Here is a 13,948-nt window from a genome sequence, read left to right as displayed (position 1 = left end):
AGATATTTCTCAGTTGGCATCATTTAGGGTATGGTTTTTGTATGTGCTACGCCATTTAGAGTAGGATTTTGCATGTGTTTCGCCATTAAGGATACGATACATTATTTACCGACAAGTGACTCATATCGGAATGCGATCATGGCACAGGCTTTGTTGGGATTCGAACCAGCGATTCAAAACTTCATTCGATTACGCGTCTAGCGCTTTACCGTTCGGCCACGGTGGCAGTTGAGTGGAGGAGTGTAATGATAAATGATAAATCTCATAATGCCAACTTTAGCCTTTTGTTTACTAAAAAAAGATGCGTTTTGTAAAGATAGATTAGCCGTTTTATGCATAAAGAGCACGAACGTTTGAGAAAGGTTACAAACAAATAATAAAGACACTGATGTGATGATGAAATTGCGTAAGTCGGGAAATATCTGCGTCGCAATGTTTTGTTTTGGTTTTAGGAATTTGACCTTAAAATTTATGACTTCATGACATTATCATTCGAAATCAACAAAAGATATTTCAACAGTATATGGCATCATTCTTTCTCTAGAATGTTTTATACATGTATGTGAAATAGCTTCAACAATGGTTCGCTGCATAATGGTAAAAACAGCCTTGACCTAAAAAGGGGCGAGAGGTACCATATTTACGGATTTAGGCTAAATTTAAAATTGATATAAAACGTTTGTTTTTTGATCGATTACAAAAATGAATTTTTGTCATATAAAGAAATTGAGTCTGGCGTGAATTACACTTCAGTTTTTATTCTTAGGGCTCTTTGACTTCTTCAAATGATTTTTTAATGATAGAGTGAATCCCCTGGCCCTCTATAATTACGCACAAAAGATTGAGTCCCCTTAAGGGGTGCGATTTGGTTATGTGAAAATTAGCCATTAAGGGTGCATTTCAGAGGTGGTCGGACGCGGGTGGGTAGCACTTTTGTGTGAGAGTGACCCCCCAGGCTAAGATGAACTTAGGATTGATAACTTGCTGTTCACTTCCGTGTTTCCGACCAGATTTTTGTCAATTATTGAAGCCATTATCGACCATGTACACGTACGTGCACCTTGGTAAGATTACTGCACAAGATAGCATGGAAAGGGGTGACTATTCAAGGAAATACGGTAAATGAACACATAGATACTAAAATTAGTATCTATGATGAACATTACCACACTTGTGTGAAACAAAATCAGAATGATCAAGAATTTTTTTCTTTGAAAAAAAATCAAGCAACTTTTTTTCCACTTAACCTGTAAGTTGAAATGACAAACAGGCCGTTTCTTTTGTTAGGCCATGTAGCTCCTTCAATTTGGACACCATAGATTTTATAAATGTACCATAGGTATTTAATTTTGCTTGAACTGTAGGAATTTAACTACAATTTTATCGAAAGAGTTCAAAGAAGAACTTTCATTTTTCTAACCCTCTAGCCCGGTGCATTCGCCACTTGCACGGTTCCACCATTATGCACTATGTGCGGGAGAGCCTCGAACTGGCAGCATACATGAATGGGAATTGAACCAGTCATATAACATTCTGTGTAAGGTTACGTAATTCTTCCTTTCATGTATGCTGCCAGTTCGAGGCTCTCCCGCATATAGTGCATAATGGCGAACTGCAAGTGGCTAATTGAGGTGATATCAAGTCAAGAAAAGTCTGCCAATTAAAGGGGCATTTCGTGATCCACAGCCTCATCACCCCACTTTTCTCAAAAAAAGTTAAGATTTTTATATCACTGGAAACCTCTGGCTACATAATGTTTATGTACAAAATATTTCTTGCAGATTAATTTGTTTTGCAAAGATATCGTGAAATTTGAATTTCGTTCTGGTGCACCAGAACGAAATTACAACGCATTGTCTATGGAGCAGTGTAATACACATAATCATGCATAACTCATAAAATCGGAATCAACTGAAATTTTGGGAATAGGCTTTTTCGTGGATATGTACTGAAAAATGTCATAAAAAGAGGATGCTTGGATCACGAAATACTCCTTTAAGCATACATTACTTAATTCTGCCATCCCATGTTTAATTGATCAGCAAGAGCTTTCAAAAATGAAATGAAGCGACTTGAGTCAGGTCAAGGGGGTGACACTAAACTCACGGTTGTTCTATTAAACACGCAAAGCAATGACAAATCCCGCTGGTTTGCTTGGTAGAAAATGAGTCCAGTTATTGATCGGTTATGAATATTCAGGTTCGACCCCTTGATCATGTTGATTACGGTTGACAATTAATAAAGCCGCCATTCAGTATGCGAACTTTGTCTGTTCAATGCGAGTACCAAGCTTGAAAGTGCGCCCGCTATGAGAGCTGAGACCACTGACCTCTGCACCCGTAATGGCGGTCTGGTATTTCCATTAGGCACCAGAGATATGTTTTTTATTGAAAGTCTGCTAATTTGAGAAGAGAATGACTTTTTACAATAGCAATGTCGAAATTAGGACTTACTGTCAATAATGCGATGGGAAATTCGAGAAGGTATGAAATACAAGTAGTATTTCAAGTCAAAATCTTTTACACCACATCTGACCGATCAGAAATGAAGACCACTTCATCCCTATTCATAGGTCTATCACCAAACGCCGTTGTGGAAATTACGTAACCAATGTCCTTGAACATTTTAAGATCTCGGCTGTTTTGACATAATATAATGACATTGTGATACTCGAATATATATCTTTGGTAATTAACATTTCTTTTCAAAAGCAGACCAATGGTGTTTGCTTGAAATGAATCTGATATAATTCAATATTATTGGAATTGAATTCTACATGCAGCCAGGGACGGCCACGCTGGCACCATCTATAGCTTCAAGCTGCTTCAGGGCGGAGCTTTGTACTACAGACAATAAAAAGGCACGTAAATGTCACATCTTATAAACTTAAAGGAAGGTGACCTGATATATTTGGAAAATCAAATTCTTTAAAACTTTTGTATAACATAAACTGTTGTCCCTTTCAAGCATTCATGCAAAAAGATCATGTAAATGTTCATTGTAAATGTGACTAATTCTTCATGGAATTACTGACATTTAATACAGCGTAAAACTCGTAGTCTACAGTGTTTTTATTAATGATAATCATCATGATCATGTAATAAATAGATATCAAATGAAAGATCCTGTTTTCCTCAATAACATACTGAAATTAGGAGTTCCAAAATATCTGTGAATTTCCGAAGATATCATCATAAAAGTGTTGAATTAGTCTTGATATGGTATACCACATTTGAGACTAATTCAACAGTTTTTTGATGATTTCTTCGGAACTATACCGATATGGAACGTCTAATTTCAATATGTTAATGAGAAAAATATGAGCTTTCGCCTGATACCATAATCTTTATTTTGATAGGGTAAAGTTGGGGATGAGGCTGTCAATCAGGTCACACACCTTTAATACATTTAATATCACCCCCATTGTTGTATAAAGAAATCGTGTACACAATATACCAGCTTATACCTATATACAGAACGGTGATTTATGCATTAACTAAACATGCCAGTACACTTCCACTGGTTCGAACAGGCGCCGTCTGCATGCCGTGACTAGCGCCATCTATACGAGCTGAGGCCAAATTTAAATAACAATACGCTATTTAAATAACAGTGCAGCTCATGCTAATGAGATAGTGCCTTTTCCTATCAATTATTCCATGGTCAGGTGGGTGATAAGTAGGCCTTGTGTTTGAAGGCCTATGATGATAAAGATGCACATTGACAGCTGAGGGATGCACCATTAGAATTCAAAGGGGAGTGGGGTAGGAAGTTCCCTCACTACATCAGCAAAACAAAAAAAACCTGCCCACCAACACTAAAAAAAAATCTTTCCCCACCTAACTGTATAAATGCATGAAAAAAAATCTTCGGCAAAAAAAACCCTCATTTTTGTACAACACAACCAAACTGCCATTTATATACCCAATAATGAGGGTTTTTGTAGAATAACGCCGTAGCGACGGGTCATAGATAGCACAAACTATACATTTTTGAAATCCTTGTGATCAGACAAATAATTTGGTGTATCTGTTGAAAAGATTGGAACATTTTCAAATTTTTTATACCCTTGTGTGACCTTTCATGACCTAGAGGTCACTAAGGGTAAAATCTGAAATGGCTAAAATTAACTTTGGACTATGTACTTCATGTGTGGACACTTTCATGCTTTTTATCACAAAGTGCACTATCAGTGCTTTTAAAAGATATTTCTATACAATGACCCTCTTTAAGGACCCACCATTAGATATTATCGGGGGCTAGGGAGTTTTTGAAGAAAAAATTGCCTCACTGATGAGCCAAAAAAAAAAATTTCCCCTACCCAGTTCTGTATAAAGGTATTCATTAAAATTGAAAAAAGAATTTGCCTTCTAAGGCAGCGAAAAAACACAAAAAAATTGCCGCCTTCGGCAGCAAAAAAAAAAATTCTGCCTGACCCAAACTCCCTAGCCCCGATAATATCTAATGGTGCGTCCCTATATACACACAATGGAGGGGTCATTCTGCCATTCAAATGATTGAGTGTCACCCAAAGGGTGACCCTAAAAATTAGCGTTTTTATTTAAAAACAAATATATCGATGGATATTAGTGGCAGCAAACAAAAATAAATATAAGGCATATTTACACAATCTATGGTGTCTTAATGGAAGGGGGTTTTAATGGCCTAACAAAAGAAACGGCTTGTTTGTCATTTCAAGGAGAACAAAAGTTGCTTGAAAACAAACAATAAATTTATTCGCTGTCTAAGTTATGTAATAATCGGATAACTGCTATTGCTATTGCTATGGTAATAATCCTGTTACATCATCACTTTGACGGCAAATAGTACCAAACTGTGTCAACATATCTTCTGTGCTGGCTGTAAAGTCGCAGTATATTAATATTTTGACATTTCTTTCTCAGCAGTACTGCACAAAATAATTGGATATATCAACAATAATTTATGGACACACCATTGACTTCCAGGGGGATGGGCTGGAAGTTTTTAAAAAAAACACTACAAGGGAAAAAAAAGACTCCCCACTATCACTTTAAAAAAATCCCTGAAAATGTCACTAAAAATCCCTACCCAACTTTTGTAGGCTTATACAATTATTTTGAGTTTCCCATCATCTACCCTGACTTCATTATATATTTTTGGGGCCATTACACAGTGGGCTACTGAATAAATATGACTTTAATAAATTAATCAATCCCTCTTTCGCTTTACTACCCTCTATATTGATGTATCAAATTGATGTAGAAGCAAATATTACAGCAGTGCATTACTTTCTAAATACTGCCCTCTATATTAATGTAAGACATTTGGCATTGAAGCAAACATTTGCTGGAATTGATTAAATATTACTCCTTTATAGTCCGCTGGCAGCACAAGGTTGGATCTGCCAGTTCAAGTGTGTGTTTTCTTTGGTTCAGTTTTGTTCTGTGCATGGACTCAGTCTGCCGCCTGGACAACCAATTCTTTAGAAATGCTTAGTCGCGCTAAAAGTCGATCGATACATGTAAAAATCAGCACAATTCAGAGATACACCTTTTTGCTATGAAATTAATTTTCTCGGTCAAATATAAAGCAATATTTTTTTTCTTCAGTAATGTCAGTGTAAAACTTGGTGCTTGGATATACATTTTTTAAAATCCTGGTGTTAAAATTAAGCATCAAATTGTGTCTTTTAGTGTGATATTTTTGATTTTTATAGGCCTTGAATTAAGCCTCTGCGAGCTTTTTACGGAATTCATGTTTTAGCGTCTCAAACTAACATAGTTTGCTAAAGAAAGATATTTCCCACCTCTGTAAAGCACATGGTGTGGGTCTATATGTTATAGTTTTGTCAGAATTTCCGTTTTTTTTTTACCCTTTTTCCATTCATGATCCGAAAATGTCAAACTAAGTAAAAGTAGGCAATGGTGAGTACTTTTATCTCGAGAGCAACCAGCATAAATAGTCGATATTTCCTTTGTTGTTATCCAGGTCAATTTTTCATTGAAAGCAAATTGCCCGACCAGCGATTAAATCCCCAATTGGGTGTTCTGGTTAAACATGATCAGTAGGGCGCTATAGGTCTGGGAATTTCTTTGCTATATTGAAGTTCTGGCAACACTATAGCCATGCCGGTATTCCTATTAAACCCAGGGATATCGATCCACAATGCTAGTACTAGCCTTTAGATTTCACGTGTTGATTTAGAAATTTTTTCAGCCGACAGTGAAAGATGGTGAAATCAAAACGGAAATTCTGACAAAACTATGATATATAGCTCACGGTGATGTGCTTTAGAAAGTTGGGGAAAATCCTTCATTAGCGAATTATATTACTTTGAAAAGCTAAAAGGTTGATCCAAGAAAAAGCTCGCAACCCGAGCTGAAGCCTACAAAAATCGAATATCTTACACTAAATGACTGAATTTCAGGCCTAAGTTTAACACCAGGATTTAAAAAAAAATCAGTATCAAGCATTATAGTTTTTCCAGCCATTTACTGAAAAAATGAAAATTATTGCTTTTCATTTGGCTGAGAAAAAAAAAATTTTACACTGAAAAGGTGTAACTCAAAATTGTGCTCATTTCAACACCAATTTCGATCGTTTGTATTGCCTCATTAAATGACTGAGTGAGCCTTGCAGAACAAAAGAATCTGTTGTGCAGGTAGCTGACTGGACTGTAGGTACAAAATGAGATTCCTGGGGTGTACAATTTTCACCCTTGGGCAAATATTTGAGGTATCCAAAGTCAAAGTACAAGCAGTGGGTCAAGATTAGAAACTGGGCCCATTTATAATGATGTCCAAACATTATATTATGGACCCATGAAATGGCAGTAACTACCAATCTATGGAACTTGATATCCACTCAAACTATAAGGCCTACTTATAGGGTTTCAAGGACTTATTTATTACCAACACAAACATGATGAAAAATATTAAATTACATTTTGCTATTAACGAGGAAATGAGAAATTGGTCATAGGGGCCATCAAACTTTTTAATGCCCTGACAATGTGCTAATTAATATGCAAATTAATTGACAGTTCATTAACTTTGAATGTAAACCACTTGCATGTTAAAATTTTGGTAGGTATACTTAGTGCTCAAACGTGACAGCAATTTATCTTCAAAAAGATAAGAGCCTTTTGACATCAACTGTTGTACATGTATACGATAGAAATAAGCAATTTTTGAAACAATTTTTTTGGCTCACATAGGCTTCAATTTTGCTTAATTTTCCTCATGAATATTCATAGCCTATGACACTGCAGTGAGTCTGATGATGATGCATGTCCAGGCCCGTACGCAGGGGGGGGTGCGGGGGGTACGACCGCACCTCCCCAAATTTGCCAAAGTATACAAAAAGTCCCAAAATTTAAGAATTTATGGCGTGGCGATCAAAAAAATCGTTTTTTTACGTTTTTTGGTCAAAAAGGTCCAAATTTGAGAGGAAAAGTCCACTTTCCACAAAATCGCCCCGTTTGGAAAAAAGTCCACTTTTTCAAGATCAGCCCCCCCCCCCAAAAAATCCTGCGTACGGGCCTGTGCATGTCTAAAATATTTTCAATTGAAGAAATACTTTTTGAAATATAGAAACAAATCCAAATGGGTCAGTTAAATTTGTTTTCTCTTTTTAATATTCCGCCCTCTACAATCTACATTGATGAAGGACAGTTGGTGTTGAAGCAAACATTGAAGGTCACTTCAAGGGTGCATGACACCAAATCACTACGCGAAAGGTGCAATGGTGATGAGTTCCGGTTAAAAGTATGATGCTACTGGAGACAATACTACTGTATACTGTACTATACTGTAGGTCTACTATTAGTCTACTGTAGTAGACCATTTTAATTTATCATCCCTCTAATCCCTCTGATCATGGAAAATCCACCAATGACCAGTTCTGATCCAACAGCTAGCCATCCATGAGAAAAATGCCCTTTTTCCTGGGCAGGGCAGTCACTGGAGATGTTTTTATGTTTTATGCATGGAATGGTATAAATTGTTTATCAAAATGGGAATTCAGAGCAGTCTAATCTACTATATACTATACCTTGACTTGACATGACATGATGATGTGTCACCATAGTTCAGGGATGTAAGTTTTCAGGATTACCCTGGAATTCCAGATATTTTGTCCAAATTTCTGCACTGGTATCATTTATTTTCAGCCGGTTTTGGGGCTTTTAGCCCAAATTCATACGCTTTTTCCAGATTGTCAGGTGATTTTTTTTTCAGGCCTACTTTTAAGTCCCTATTATTTATTATACCTTCCAGCTATCAGGGATTTAAAAATCATGTATTATTCTAATGCTTAAGATTTGCTTCAATACCAATTAGGTACATCAATATAGAGGGCAGTATTTAGAACAAGAGGCATATGAAGGAAGTGTAATGCACAATCATGCATAAAACTCACAAATGCAAAATCAGAATCAACTGAAATTTTGGGAATAAGCTTTTTTCGTAGGTATCTGTTGAAAAATGTCATAAAAAGAAGATGCTAAGATCACAAAATACTCCTTTAAACATTATCATACGGCATTCTATCTCCTCATTCAATACAGGCCGTATACAGCATCTATATGATAAACTAAATATTATGTTTGTCTTTTATGTTTTTTTTTTTTTTTACAGGTGCACGATATTATAAGGCATTCTAGCTCATTCGATACAGGCCGTATACAGCTAGACTGATATTATGTTTGTCTTTTATGTTTGTTTGTTTACAGGTGCACGGTATTATAAGACGTTCTAGTTCATTCAATACAGGCCGTATACAGCATCTATATGCCAACCCTCAGACACATCAAGCAGGAGGTAAGTACTGCCCACACAAGTAAACCCGCCGTATCTTCTTTCTCATATTTCAGAAAAATACAGCACCAATATTTTTGGATTAAAATATTACCAAATTCTGCAAAATGAGACTTGTCTTTTCAAAAGTGAAATGACTCGACTCGGATTTTCAAATTTCCCCATAGAGATTGTACAGTGACTCAAGTCATTTGACACGACTTGACTCGAGATATTGCAAGAAATGACTCGACTCGACCATGAAATGACTTGACTCGTTATAACTCTTGTAGCGTGCAATCTAAATACGGCAGCCAGTGTGCGCGCAGTTTGTTTGACATACAACACAGCAAATTTCTGTTATGGAAAATAAATCAAAATGATTTAATCGCATGTATCGCGTTTAATTTACAAGGTTATGAATTAACTGTATTACTTGGTGAAAAAATAATTTGACAAAAATACACACCGAGATATTGGTGCCTCTAATGGACGAGCTACAGTCTTTTGCCTCGCGAGCTTGTCGAGCATGTTGTACAAGAATGGAGTGCGAAGCGATACATTTACAAGCTTGAAGCGTAAGTCGGTTACTGCGTTGATGCAAAGTATACTAAAAGCAACAGAGCCCAAAAGTAGTGCTAAAGTGTACACATGCACCCTTAAGGGGGGCGGGGGGTACTACACCCCTGCCCAATTTTGTGCCTATTTTTGCATTTTTCTCAAAAATTATAGCGCATTGGGAAAAGTAAGATATGTATATTATAGGGGCAAGGACTACAACTACTGTACTGGAAATTCAGCAACTCAAGGCAAGTAGTTATTGATTTATTTATCAAATATTGGTTTTCCCTCATTTTTGACTGTAACTCCACAACTGTTGTCTGTGCTGAAATAAAAATTTCCAGTGTAGCAGTTGTAGTCCTTGCCCCTATAATATGCATATCTTACTTGTCACCAATGCTCTATAATTTTCGAGAAAAATGCAAAAATAGGCACAAAATTGGGCAGGGGTGTAGTACCCCCTTAATGCTAATACTAACCTTAACTTTTGGGATGTGCTAGATTGTGCGATTACACTAAATACGGTACATGTTGCTATACGATTGGGAGAGTACACCCCGTCAGTCCAAAACCCTGTCAGTCCGAACCACAGCTAGTCCGAATTTTAAGCTTACCTAACGCTAACCCTAACCCTAAATGTAACCCTAAACCTAACCCTAAACCTAACCCTAAACCTAACCCTAAACCTAACCCTAGCCCTAAACCTAACACTCAAAATTCGGACTAGCGGTGGTTCGGACTGACGGTGTTTCGGAAGGGCAGATACTGGGACAAATTTAGCTGAAACTGCATTATACATCTTTTAATAACCCTAACCCCGTGATGGCTTTTTGGTGACTGGAAGGAAAGAAGGAGAAATAAAGAAAGAAAACGAACAAAGAAGTTGTTGGCTCTGGGTGGGATTCAAACCCGAGACCCCTCGCATGCCAAGCAGTAGGCCGTCGACACTTAGCTACGGGTCCAGCCAGCGAAATTGGTGCCCATTATATCACTTAGGGCGATTGCGTCATCACATCCTGTGGGATGCACGCACGCGCCGTGAAGTTTGTATTGTTTTGTAGTACTCAGGCTTGTTAGGGTAAAGTTCATTTTCATTATGGGCCAATTATAACTGAGAAACTACAACCAAGCTTCATATGAAACCTTATATATAGTTTATTATATACCTCATAGATTCCTGTCATCTGATTGGTTGAATGTGCAGTCATTGAATTAACTATGCCCTCAAAATGAACTATGGACCGGTCACATGCGTTCCGATCAAACATCCACGTATCCATTTGGTATATAAAACAAATATTGACTGCTTTATTCGGGGCATGGTTAAGATTATAGGCCCGCGGTGTTAACATTCTAAATTTGGGTAAAACCGCCCAAATATCCAGTATTGGGCACTTTAATATTTGGAATCTTTAAAAATTGGACTCACTTGAGAGTCATTTGCCGTGGCGTAGCGTGCCAATTTGCCAAACCTTGGTACTGAAAGTTTTGCAACAAAGCCAAGAATCAAGAAGGGAATGGCCTATCAAGTGAATTTTAACACACGTTCCGTTACCATTTTTATTTCATTAGGAACAGGAGATAAGCCATGTAAGTCTGCAAAAGTGCAAACAAAATGTTTACCATTATCTTTTATGATTATGAAGCATGCAGAAACCCTGATAAAATCACATTCTCTGGGCTACGCACTTGTACTGCAAAATCGTTGACTGCGCTAACTCACACCTCTGCAGTTAGCTTTGAATCTCTGATACGCTAAATCAGAATCCCTGATACAATCACCTTCTATGGGCTATACACATTTTCTACAGCAAAATCACTGACTGCGCTAACTCACACCTCTGGAGTTAACTTTGAATCTCTGATACGCTAAATCAGAATCCCTGATAAAATCACCTTCTCTGGGCAACACACTTTTGTACTGCAAAATGCAGAGACTGCGCTAACTCACACCTCTGGAGTTAGCTCAGAATCTCTGATACGCTAAATCAGAATCCCTGATACAATCACCTTCTCTGGGCAACACACTTTTCTACTGCAAAATCGCTGACTGCGCTAACTCACACCTCTAGAGGTAGCTCAGAATCTCTGATATTCTAAATCAGAATCCCTGATACAATCACCGTCCTCTGGGCTACACACTTTTCTACAACAAAATCACTGACTGCGCTAACTCACTCTGATATGGGGTTGACATCCTTTTAGTATTGTTATGTCGGTACAGATCGGTAGGGGAGGTACACTTTATGTACGCCTATATAATAATACTCTGCAACAATAAGGAGGCGGAAACTGCATTTACTATTGCTATACATGTACCTTGGTAATTTATAAGGGGATATTTTACAGACTGGTGAACTATGGGGAAACTTTTATATGGCTAGAAGTATAATGGACGTATACCACTTTATCTGCCCCGTATCTTTCCCAGGAAAACCTCTGTAATACTAGCCTAATAGGCCTTTCGGTTTAAGTTCTCCTGTTCAAGGGACTGGATATTGTATATACTGCGATATTAAACTGCCTCCGAAGCCGTGGTTTGACTGTATGAGTTCAAGAATGTGAATGCATGCTAGTTAGTCATTTCTGCCCCTTTATATACACTTTTATGGACCTATTGCGCAAGCGCAGAATGACACACTTTACTTATTATCCCAAACTACCAGATATGTTGCTCTTGTGATTGGTCTACTTACCGTACGGTAGTATTTCTCTGGTAGTTAGTAATAATAAGAAGGTCATGTTTCTGCGAGTTGCCATAGGAACAATTTAGTTAACTAATTATAATTATGCATTGCACTTAACAAGGGATGAAAACACGAACTGGTAAAAAAAAATCAGAAATTGTTCTGTAAAATAAACCAAGCTGAGACTACCATACACTTTGACAGCCACAATAACTCCTTATTTATCTCTACTGTAGTCCACAAATATTCTAACTTTCATGCTACACAATTTTAATTAATTATTCTCCAACGGATCATCGCTCGCTACACAGCGTTCGATGATGCCATTGTTTCCTTTTATTCGAGAAGCACCGGTAAATCAGCATGCAGTAAGACGGGGTTGAATTATTTACGTTACACTTTCGTTTAAAACAATTTGTGTAACGTAAGAGAAACTACACTGTACACAGGATAATTCATGCCTACACTTGACCGTGGATTATGCTTAAGGGATCTAAAATGAGCGTTTATTGCATTTCGACAGTATTTTTTTGTGGGACATGAGAGCACATCAGACCTGTCGAATTGCATTCTGAATCTGAAGCATGTCTTTCTGATATCAAATAATTTTCATTTTTGAAAATCACAATATAATACAAATTTTATGACAAATTATAAAAATTTGATATTTTTCAAATTTTTGATATATAACAGTCCTCGAAGTAAATTATATAAATCTAATGATATATTCTTAAAGTGTATGTAGCAGGGAGGAAAAGCCGACGGTCAATTGAAAATTTTGACCTTTCATATTGAAGATATAGATTTTTTTCCCAAAAAGACCTAATTTTTTTTGGTGTTTTGGGAAAAAAATCTATATCTTCAATACGAAAGGTCAAAATTTTCAATTGATCGTCGGCATTTCATCCCACCTACATACAAGTTAAGTATAAATCATCAGATTTATAAAGTTTACTTCGAGTACTGTTAAATATCAAAAATATCAATTTTTAATGATTTGCCATAAAATGTGTATTAAATTGCGAATTTCAAAAAACCAAAATTATTTGATATCAGAATGACATTCTTCGTATTCAGAATGCAATTCGATATGTCTGATGTGCTCTAATGTCCCAAAATAAATACTGTCCAAACGTTCATACCCCAGCCCTTAAGCCTGTATTATATGTATGCGGAATTTATGTGAAGTGTATTTTTAAATTGTTTTGCGTCTGCTCATCCACTCACAATATTCTCAAAATTAAACTTTCAATGAAAATAACAACGTATAGACAATAACATGAAACATTTAAAATACACTTCACATAAATTTACAAAGTTAGCAACTTAAAATTCTGTCACAAAAATAGCAGCGAACAGAGTACACATAATTGTGACATGATCAAGAGGAATGAGTCGGATGTCATTGATTTTGAGATATTGGTAAAAACAGTGTTCAAATTCTTTTGTTTCATATTGTTTTCAGCCATTGACAAATTGCTCATAACTCGGTAACCAGATGTCCGATTTTGATGGGATTTGCATCAAAATGTAGCATTCATAAACGGCCAGAAAATGGTGTAAAAAACTTGTAATTGAAAATTGCCGACATGTGACTCATTCCCCTTGATCATGTCACAATTAAGAGCCTGTGATGATATTTGGTATCTGTAATGTTATTTTTGGAGCAGATCAGAAGGGCATCTCCATCCCACATCACCCACATAACATATTTTCAGGAGTGCTTCAGGTATCTGTATGCCCCTCCGCCATGTACGGGCTAAGATTGATTTTACTGTCATTTATTTCATGTCCCATGCAGCTATGCAGCTCCATTATGGTGACCTTACTGATAGTACTTGTCTAGTGAAGATTATCAACAAGGTGAAACCAACGGAAATCTATAATCTGGGTGCTCAGAGTCACGTTAAGGTAAGTACACAA

General features: G+C 36.8%; 1 protein-coding gene across 1 annotated transcript in view; it reads left to right on the top strand.

Annotated features, from left to right (window-relative positions):
* LOC140146313 (GDP-mannose 4,6 dehydratase-like) overlaps positions 1-13,948 on the top strand; it is a 306,686-nt gene that overhangs the window by 56,434 nt on the left and 236,304 nt on the right. The window contains exons 3-4 of the mRNA XM_072168112.1: positions 8,714-8,801; positions 13,827-13,936. Of these exons, the coding sequence (XP_072024213.1) occupies positions 8,714-8,801; positions 13,827-13,936 (198 nt within the window). The remainder of the gene's footprint in view (positions 1-8,713; positions 8,802-13,826; positions 13,937-13,948) is intronic.

Source organism: Amphiura filiformis, chromosome 2 (genome assembly GCF_039555335.1).
Source record: "Amphiura filiformis chromosome 2, Afil_fr2py, whole genome shotgun sequence".
In the NCBI taxonomy this organism is placed as follows: Eukaryota; Metazoa; Echinodermata; class Ophiuroidea; order Amphilepidida; family Amphiuridae; genus Amphiura; species Amphiura filiformis.
This window is presented reverse-complemented; position numbering and strand designations above follow the sequence as displayed.